Source organism: Pseudonaja textilis, chromosome 3 (genome assembly GCF_049901715.1).
Source record: "Pseudonaja textilis isolate UNSWEBS1 chromosome 3, rPseTex1.2, whole genome shotgun sequence".
Lineage (NCBI taxonomy): Eukaryota > Metazoa > Chordata > Lepidosauria > Squamata > Elapidae > Pseudonaja > Pseudonaja textilis.
The window spans coordinates 135,665,207-135,675,756 of record NC_141992.1 but is presented as its reverse complement, the minus strand read 5'-3'; the positions used below and the strand labels follow the sequence as shown (position 1 = coordinate 135,675,756).

General features: G+C 42.7%; 1 protein-coding gene across 1 annotated transcript; it reads right to left on the bottom strand.

The window, feature by feature from the left end:
* Positions 1 to 690: 690 nt before the first annotated feature.
* On the bottom strand, positions 691 to 9,131 carry EDN1 (endothelin 1). The gene is made up of 5 exons (XM_026699178.2): positions 8,779 to 9,131; positions 6,448 to 6,601; positions 4,160 to 4,318; positions 3,043 to 3,156; positions 691 to 2,167 (listed from the first exon to the last, which is right to left on the bottom strand). The coding sequence occupies exons 1-5, from the start codon at positions 8,843 to 8,845 to the stop codon at positions 2,026 to 2,028; spliced, it is 636 nt and encodes a 211-aa protein (XP_026554963.2). The 5' UTR covers positions 8,846 to 9,131; the 3' UTR covers positions 691 to 2,025.
* Between the last annotated feature and the right edge of the window lie 1,419 nt (positions 9,132 to 10,550).

Genomic DNA, 10,550 nt, shown 5'->3' with positions numbered 1-10,550 from the left:
AATATTAGCAGCTTCTGAGGTTACGTGATCACCATTTGCGACCTACCTAGCTGGCTTCCAGCAAAGTCAATTGGGGAAATTGGATTCGCTTAATGACCTTATGAGTCACTTAACCACTTGATATATAACTTCACTTACATGTGCTGAGAAGGTGATAAAATTGGGGATGGCTCTCATAACTACCTTGCTTAGCAATGGAAATTCTTGTCCCAATTATGTTTGTAAATCAGTTGTAACTACCTGTGCAAGGGGTTGTAATTTTAAGAGACTGTTTAGGTTGCCAGTATTGTAGATATACATCACTTGGACATAAATTATGCATGAATACCAATTTGCGTTGATATTTCCAGCAATCATTAACCCAAGTCATATGTATTTGTTTTATGAGGTTGTATATTAAAGTTAATTCCAAGTCTGTTATACCATTGTTTAATGTCTGATATATGGCACCCATTCTTGTCTGAAGTGCTTACAAGGAACATTAGGTAATGCAATTTAGATGATCCGAGAATGGAATAAAACATTCTGTTTCCTAAGACTCAATTCAGATTAGGTACTTGAGAGAAGAATATGATATGTTGTCCACATATGAGCATGAAATCTTGTAACAATGGAAAATGTTAGTTTGATTAAAGTGAAGAAGCAACATAAGAGTACAAAAAAAAAAATTCAATATATTATAAAACAGACTGAGTAGTTCAAAATATTTATTTCTAGTATATTTACCTTAACAGGCATAAAGAATTTTCCAATTTCATACAGAAATTTATAAAACATATAAACATATAGACCAATATGGCCTGTTTTAATATAAGTTCAACACAGTAAATATAATTGACAATTGCCTGAATATTAATATAAATATAACGGTAAAGAACACATCATACAAAATATGATCCAGAAATATTATACAGAAAATTTATCATATAGATAAATCCATTGCTATTCATGTTTGCTCAGGATAAGCCCTTCATCTTAGTTTTAAACTAGCTTTGCCTTCAGATTTTATTTATAGAGAGCAAAGTTAGACAGCACAACCTCTTCGTACAACTTTGATCATTCAGTTCATATTTCACTCAATGGCACTAAATTTTGATGTTTTCATATATACTGAACTTCAGGTATTCAACAATCCTTTATCACTCCAATTCTAATAACACTCTTTTAAAAACATGATCCACTGAAAAACAGTGAGATCCATTTTCTCAGACGACATTGCATCTTTGGGATGGGGGCAATTTATTTCATTCTCTTACCACCAGATTGTAGACAAACGTAATCTGCAATCCTGAAAATCTAAAGCTGAATTAACTAAACTATAGGCAATCATGGTTAAAGGTAAGAGGTTGAAGCCAACGCTCAAACCTCACAAAATAGCTGAAATATTAGTTTGGCAAGAGTGCAACTCAGAGCATATGAGGTAGACCTGTAATTTAGAATATGTGCCTCAATCAGAATAGCGAAGTTATTTGGCCTTTAATCAAGATCAGAACTAAGGCATCTTTTCTTTCAAATCTTGATCTTTCCATTTTTGAACTGGCTTTGGGTTATACTGTGGCTGAACCCTAATAAATCAAAGGAGGTGATGCTTTAAATCACAGGTGACAAACTCGTTGCTGTCACGGGACATTTTGTGACATTTTGCTATTTGTGGAGCTGGGGTAGGTGTGGCCTGTGCGTGACGCATCTGGGCCATGGGCCGCCAGTTTGACACCCCTGCTTTAAATGTTACTCTTTTTTTGGAGCTGGGATCCAAACATGTCCATTCTTCGTTTCCTTCCTTTAAAGGAAACTGTTGAGATCTTCTTTGATCCACTGAATTCCAATAAGTCTTTATCTGCTTTGTCATCAGTCTGAATGGAATATTTATGTGGGCTCTCCTTTACTTGTTTAGAGAGTTAATATTTAGATCAACTTTCCTTGATCTTTTCCTGAAGTAGAATGTGAAGAAGCCAAAACAAAGCCTCAGCAAAGTTTTGTTAGAAAGTCATGGTGACTTGAGGATTAGGCCTGGTGATCTTTCCACTACGATGTCATTTTCAAACTTTGCCAGATGTTTTGTTTTTCGTATGTCCGGTTATGCTTCAGCTTCTTTGGTCTGTGCAGCTTGCTTAGCAGTTTGGCAATATTGGAAGAAGCTTTGATACTGTTTCGAAGAGTATCCAACCTGCAGGAATAGAAGAGAACACATCAATTTAAATGATTGGATATGGTGGTGTACTGTATACAGATGTCACATATGCTAGTTGTCTTAGTCACATGAACATTTAATTAATTATCCTTTTGGGGGGGAAATACAAATTCTTTAATCTCTCTACAACCCAGAGTTACATACACCTAAAGGTATAATATTATTTTTCATACTATGTTGGAGATGTGATGCAAGGCGTATAATGTAAATTCACATACCCTTGCAGCATTCAAATTTTCCTCACTTTGGGAAGAGGTTTAGGAGGTAACTAAAATATTAATATAACGTTGACAACAACGTCCCACATGCAAAATTAAAAAGAAACCTCTGGGAAGAATGACATTATTATCTATAAGTAACAAAACCTCATTTTAATGGAATAGTTATAATAGGGGGCAGATGGTTATTAACAAACATTCATGAAATTAAGACCCTCTCCTTGGGTGATTTGCATAACAATATGAATTGTGCCATTTACACTTTTTATGCAGAAGACTTAATTGGTGCAGAAAATTGGTCAGTTCCCTGAAGAGGCTCTTGGCTCAAGTTCTGGTAAATTGAGTTTCACTGTATATGGAGAACAGTACATTGATATCTTAACTAAAAACGCTTCACATTGGGGAAAAGCTGCCAAGTCAGTCTATAGGAAATTACGCAGCTCTAAATGTCCATTTCCAAGAACTGGAATCAGCTACATAAACCAGGTAAGAAAATGCAGAGTTGGCTTAGCTTCCACCGGGGGAAAAAAGAATTAACTTCTCACTTGTTTGAGATTTTATGCATTCTGTTGTGGTGTGCAGTACATGTACTCGAATCAATCGTTTTTCCAGAAGTGGAAAGGACAATTTTACCTCTTCATTTTCTTGCTTTCAGACAGTTGATGAAATGTACACTTCAGTCCAAATCCTTTGCAATCCCTCCCTTTAAACAGATGTTTCCATTCCTTCTCTGTAGTGGACTGAGATCTGTTCACATCAATTAAAAAAAGGGTACAGCTGTGAGAAACATTAACATTTCTTGCACCTATTGTAGCACATTTATTAAAGCTTAATCTTATTTTTCGTCTATAACTTTACCTTTACAACATTCATTCATTCATTTAACTGGTCAGATTTAAACAATTTATATGGTATAGGGATTGTGAAGCAAGACAATAATTCTACCAAGTTTGACTCTACCAAGGCCACAGAAGTTTAGTGGGTGACTCTGGGCCTTTCATCCTGCTCAGCCCAACCTGTCCCATAAAGTTATGGAGGGATAAGTTTGGAGGGAGGATTGTACATGGGCCAGTTTGAGGGTCTGAGGAAAGGAAGGATATAAATATAATAAATGAATATCCTGGTGTTCTCCAGGATCTCATATCACTAGCTTTTTCCCTATTTCCCTCAAATAACTCTACGGAATACAATAAATTGAAAGGGTAACTAACTCAAAAGCCACAAAACAAGCTTCCATGGCTACGGTTTAACACCTTAATCGCATTGATTTAATTCAAGGGTCTCCAAACTTGGCAATATTTAGACTTGTGGACTTCAACTCCCAGAATTCCTCAGTCAGTCAGACCCCTGATTTGGTTGAAGAAAATATCCAAGATCAGAGAGAAGCATCCCATATCCTCCAAATGTTGGGAGCTGCACTCTGATACGACTATACCATTAGCCATATTGACTGGGAATGATGACATTTGAACTTCAAAAGAGGGCATCAGTTGCTTGTCCCTGGTCAAAATCATGGGTATCATGTCTAAATAAGACTAGCATCCTATCCTAGTGCTAGTTGAACATGATAAACTTTAATGACACCCTGTTTCTTTTGATGCTTCAAAGCCCGTAGCCTTTGTTCACTTAATCGATATCACCGCAAATGTCAGGCTATGGTAACTCAAATATTTAGAGATGAAGTAGGCATATTGGGATCCAATTTATAATCCATTCACTATAGGCTAGAAGAAAGCAAAAGAAAATTTACCTGTGCTCTGTTCTTGACTGACAATAGTTCATACACTTCTTGTCGTTCAGGCTAGCACAGTGGCATCTGCTGTGAGATGGCTGAAGTGTGTCAAGTGGTAAGTCTTTTACAGACCGTCTGGTTCGAGAAAGGCTTCCAAGCCCATATGGCACAATCCGCCTATCATGAAAAAATTTTAAAAATATATTCAATGAGTAACATGTGGTCTCCCAGTTATTCCTAGGCTACAATTCCCATCATCCCCCACCGCTGACCATGCTGGCAGAATCAGATTGGAATTACAACTTGGTGTGAAATGTGTGGTTTTACCAAGCTCCATACACACAGTCATCTATGAGGCCAATCACAGTTCAAACTTCTAATAATTTGGCACCGTTATTAGTATCCTCTTACCAAAGAAGCATCCTCAAACTCCCGCACCCACAGACCTCCTTTTAAGCCAAATAACTAGAGCAGGATTGGTATGTGCTAGCAGCAGATGGCGGCGTTCAAATACATTTCAGCACGCTTATCAAGGATTACACAACACGATTTGTCTGATAGCAACCTGTCTTTGGCTTGCCTTTGCTAATTTGATTAACTGCAGTTCCGCCTCACATGCTGCTAATGCAGCAGAATCCCATAGGAGAACACTGGGGCCAGATTTTGTCTTTGCAAATTGTGCTCATGGTATACCAAGCCAGTTTCAGTTTAATACCACAAATGAACCAATTAAAATCAGATTTCATGCATGAGAGCAAATAGCTGAGCTTCTTTGAACAGTGCTGTACTATCAAATATGTATGTATGCATGCATGTATGCATGTATGTAAGTATTTGTTGTATTGTGTGTAATAAATACAATGCAGAAAAACCTACATTAAACCTTAGGATTATGTCTGCAGGCTTTGACAATTTAATAAAAACAGCCCATGCAAATACATTGCAAAATTAAGAAATACATCCAAACAAATGTTTGCTGTTATTAATAATCCTTACTCGCCAAGCTGCAGTGTGGCACCCTTAAATACATAGCTACAAAGAGCAAGGTTGCAAATCTACAAACTGCTTGGAAGCAAGCAGAATGCAACTGTATTAGATGCAGAGGACAATCCAAAAGAATTACATTAATTCAGGTAGTCCTCACTTACAAGAGTTCATTTAGTGACCGTTCAAAGTTACAACGGCACTGGAAAAAAGTGACCCTTACGACCCTTTTTCCTCTCATCTGACCATTGCAGCACCCCGTGGTCACACGATAGAAATTCAGACACTTGGCAACTGACTCATATTTATGCAGTTGCAATATTTTGGGGTCATGTGATCCCCTTTTGCGACCTTCTGACAAGCAAAGTCAATGGGGAAGCCAGATTCACTTAACAACCATGTTACGAATTTAACAACTGGAGGGATTCACTTAACAACTGTGGCGAGATAAGTCATAACATGGGGCAAAACTCACTTAACAAATGTCTTACTTAGCAACAGAAATTTGGGACTCAATTGTTGGCTGTAAGTCGAGGACTACCCGTATTTATATTTTTCCAGGAAAACAGTCCCGGGGTGTGCACTTGTTACCCTAACACACTTATTTTTACACCCACTTCTTCTAACCTGGTGCTGATTGTGGCAATTCACCTTTGCTTCTTTAAATTGCTAGAAGCAAGCAACTCTGCCTGAACTAATAGAGCTTTCCCCAAATTATTCTAAGTCTATTGTGCAATTAGACTTCCCATTTGTGGGGCTTTGGATCTGGCTGATACTTTATTTATTTTTAATATTTTTATTGTGTTTTTTTCTCTTTACACATCTTAAGCATCTTTAACAATACTGAGGCATCTTTGTTACACATTTCCATACACTTCTAATTACTCGTATACATCACAATACCTTCTTCTTCTCTCTACAATTTTTATTCCTATTGTCTATCCCTTCATACCAATTTTCCCATACCGCATAATACTCTGAATCTTCTTTACCTTTTAACTCTAGGGTAAGTTTGTCCATTTCTGGCTGATATTTTTAATCAGGGATCTCCAACCTTGGTCACTTTAAGACTTGTGGACTTCAACTCCTAGAAGTCCTCAGCCAGCAAAGCAAAGCTGGCTGAGGAATTCTGGGAGTTGAAGTCCACAAGTCTTCAAGTGGTCAAGTTTGTGGACCCCCGACTTTAGATAGCTGTGGCCAGATAAAAAGCTGAGCTCGCCTTAACAGAGGAATCCTAGACTTAATTAAACACAGCCCCGCAGCGATTTTTTTTTTAAAGCACTACATTAATGGCTTAGTGCCAAGGAGGAGGCCGTACTTACTCCGGGGTGTTAATCCAGATGATGTCCAGGTGGCAGAAATAGACGCACTCTTTGTCCATCAGGGAATAACAGGAGCAACGCTTCACCCTGCGCGGCGGTGAGGGGGCGCTCGCGGGCTGCTTGGTGGATCCCACCCAGGCACCGACCGCCGCGTCTGAGGAGGAGAGAAAAAAAATCATAATAACCGTCGCTGAGCGATGCCAGAGGCAGAAGCGATTCGAAGCAGGAGATTAAAGGGGGAAAGAAAGAGCCAGTTGGGAAAAGGGAAGCGGAGCATCTCGGACGAACTGAGGAGACTTGGGGAAGCCTGAGGAGCGGGGGGCGGGGTGTGGGGTAAACCTGTGGAAAAGCTTCGAGAACTGCACGGGGCTCCTCGCTGAGCGACCCGCGTCGTTTTAAGGGGCCAGAGCGGGAAATGCAAACACCGGCTAGTCCGGTTTGGAACCGAACCTCCCGCCCATTCCGATCCTCCTTGGAAGCCAACCAAGGTTTCATCCCAGGGGGGTCTCAATCTGGGCCACTTTAAGCCTGGTGGACTTCAACTCCCAGAATTCCCCAGCCAGCTTGCTGGAGAATTCTGGGAACTGAAGTCCACCAGGCTTAAAGTGGCCCAGGTTGGAGACCCCTGCTTAGTCTATCGGGTTGGCGGGCGCTCTGGCCTTTAGGCAGCGCGGTTCATGGGAAGTGTAGTCCCAAATAGTTGAAGGGGAACTGGATAGCCTACCTCTATGAACATAAGCAAATGACGCCGGAGAGGGATGGCAAAACCCTTTCCTGTCTATGGAGATTCTCAGCCATCCAGGTCCTGGTTGTCCCAAAGGTGCTTTTTTTTTTTTCCTCAAGAGGCAACTGGACTTTCTGGTTTATTTCTTTTTTTCTTTGAAAACGTTTCGCTTCTCCTCCAAGAACCTGCTTCAGCTGTTACAGTGTCTTGCATAGGGCACCCTAAGAAGAAATGAATCCCCCACCCTCCAGTCAGAGCTGAAGAAGCTTCTTGGAGGGGAAGCGAAAAGTCTTCCAAGCAAAAAAAACCAAACAAACCAGAAAGTCCAGTAGCCTCTTGGGGGTGGGGGGGATGCACCTTTGGGACTCTTTCCGGTCAGTTTTCGCTTTTATGGGATCGCCCAAAGAGACGCTCGCCCCCCAAAATAACCCGGGATTTCAATTTCCCCCCAATGCCAAAACCAGCACTTGTGAATGACGCGGGAGTTGGGGAAAGCTATCCGAACTTACGCTGGACTGCAAAGAGGGAAACTGCTACAATTGAGTAGGCTTAGAGTTACTAACCTCTACCTGGCACAACACGATAAACTTTAAATCGGGGTTTACCTATCACAGTGGCGAAGCCCAAGCCAACACACACACATTCTGCCTCGAGGAGGAACGAACCATGCCACCATCACATTAACCTACAATTGTTTTTAGGGCGTCGTATCGTACGAATGCAACCTCAGCGGCTTGTTCAGTGGCGATACCTGGTTTAGTTTCTGGAGAATCGCAGCTGAGGATGTCAGTTTTTAAGCCCCTTTACCTCGCCTCCTTTGAAATCAACAGATCCACGCTCTTTTAATTATCTGGAGCCCTTGGTGCTCTTCTGAGCTCGGATGCTTCTGTTTTTTTTTTTTTTCAGACGTTTCATGACCCAATTAGGTAACCTCATCAGCGCCAGCGATGTGGGGGTTTCCTAGCGAATGCTGAAGTCTCTTTAATTCTACTTAGGGTTTGTCCAACCGCGCTCAGTCGCCCGCTCTCAAGTGTCCCAAGATTTTGCTGCCTGAATCTCACTAAACTTTCCAACTCTCAAACCATCCCTAAGCGAGCTAGTGAATCCAGCAGGCAGAAGATCTCTTCCAATACCTCCTTGGAAGTTATTTCTTTTTAAAAAAACAAGAACTCTAGTGCTAAAACTGGCCCCCCGAATTCGCAACGGCCACCGCTAAAGCGAGCTTTACAGCAGTAGATCCCACCACCTCTCAGAAGCAGCCTTCGCTTGCGGGATCGAACCTAGGACCAGCAGCTAACGATTTTCGGATGAATTGGCCTTGAGGACCGGAGTCCTGAAGTTGCCCCTTTGACAAGGCTAAGCAAGCGCCTGACCTGGCTTTTGGATTAGGGACCTTCCTCCCAACCTTGGCAAACTTGAAGCCTTGGAGGAGTTGAAGTCCGCCAGGCTTCAAGATACCAAGGTTGGAGAGCCCCGTTTTGGAACCACAGAGCGCCCGAGTTTTGGCGGTCTTCCTTGGAGACGGATGCAGCCTATCGGCGAAGCCCAACCTGGGCTAAAAGAATCCACGTGCAGAAGAATTGAACAATTCCCAACATCAAACTTACCGGCGTGTTGAGCTCCCTGGCTGATCACAAATAGCAGGGGAAGGAGGATCAACCGCGCGTAATCCATCCCGACGGTTCCTCCGGCTTAACCCCAGGGGCGGGCAAGAGGGAATTGAACGCCCTTTATAAACCCTCCTCGCTTCAAAGTCCCGAGGCAGGTTGCAGGCGGGCACGATCGCTCGATCCCTCCCGTCCCCGAAGCCACCTCTGGCCGCAGTCCGAGAGGCAGGCTGCGCGCAATAGAGGAGGGCTTTGTGGAGCAGGTGGGCAGGCGCTGCTGCTGCTACTACTAGTACTGCTACTACTGCTGCTGTTGCTGCTTCCAGCGAGGCTCCTCGAGCGCTTCTGGCTCCGGTCGGACTCTCGGCGGCTCCTTTTATACGCACCCCCGGGAGAGCGGAGTAAACAAACCCGACTTTATGATGTTATTGTGTTATTAGTCACCCGGAGTCAACGTGCAGGAGGAGATAAGGGCCGGCTTGGAAAGGAAATCGCTGCAAGCTTCAGAGAGGCAGACGCCGTCTGGCAGGGTTACACAGGAAAATAAATACGCGGCGCAGACTTTTCAAGGAAAAAGGGCAGCTTCGGCGCTTTGCCCACAGGGGGCGCGCTGCTCGCCAGAACCTCTGCAGGTCCGTCCCCCCCCCCAACTCCCCCCTCCCGGAATTTCTATAGTGAATTCTTTCTGGGTCAGAATTGAACAATAAGGAGCCTAATGATATCTTTCCTTTATTAAGCACGCGCACGTTTTTAAAAAATAAAATCTCTGCGCATTGACAAACTTTTCATCATGTAGGAAGTTAGCACCCATCCCTCTCCTAGAAAATTGAAATAGCCTAGGAAATATTAAAAAGGCAGAATATTTCCCCTAAAAAGAGTAGAAACTCAGAAGCAGAAACTCACCCCAGAAGCAGAAGCTCACCCCCCCACACACACCTTTGTTAATGGGTGGGCCATTAAGGCCTGGGCCAGAATACTTTACATAACAAAGATCTCCAGGTAAAGCTATCCGCAATTGCCCCAAGCCCTTTTCAGTGCATCATTATCAGGCAAGGCTCAACCAAGGCTGGAACTCAGGACAGCCTCCAGAGTTGCCCCTGCATGGCCCCATGGGAGTCTGACAACCAATCAGAATACAAGCTCCAATTCAAATCCCAACAAAGGTTATACAACCCAGGCACTCTCAGCATCTCAGCCCTTCTTGATCTTTTCCTTCACCTTGAAGGATGTGATCATCCTTTTCACTCTGGGGCTCCAGGCCATGTGGTCCTCCTGTCCACCATTAAACCTTCCAAACAGCCTCCATGTTTCCGGTGTCTTTTTCCCCACTTGGAACTGAACCCAGAAGGATAATTCTTCCAACAATCAGTTGATTGCAAAAAGACCCATGGCTAGAGGATGCTGATACATGATGATATCCTCAGTTCTTGGGAAGAACTTGTAGATGAAGGCCAACATCAGCTAAAGGACTGGCGGCTGCTAATAACAATGTCCTGCAACAATGCCTTTTATATTAAGAGCCATGGTGGCACAGGGATTAGAATGCAAGTATTGGGAGCTAATTCTGCCGACTGCCATCAGTTCGATCCTGACTGGCTCAAGGTTGACTTCAGCCTTTCCATCTTTCTGAGGTCAGTAAAATGAGGAGCCAAATTGTTGAGGGCAATATGCTGACTCTGTAAACCACTCAGAGAGTAGGATAAAGCACTATGGAGCAATATATAAGTCTAAGTGCTCTTGCTATTAAACAGCAAAGTCCTGCCTATCCCAAA

Coding starts and splice junctions, on each gene's coding strand:
- EDN1 (XM_026699178.2), bottom strand. CDS start 8,845: ATGGATTACGCGCGGTTGATCCTCCTTCCCCTGCTATTTGTGATCAGC. Junction 6,602..8,778: donor CCAGGGAGCTCAACACGCCG/GTAAGTTTGATG, acceptor TCTCCTCCTCAG/ACGCGGCGGTCGGTGCCTGG. Junction 3,157..4,159: donor CAGTCAAGAACAGAGCACAG/GTAAATTTTCTT, acceptor TGATGTGAACAG/ATCTCAGTCCACTACAGAGA.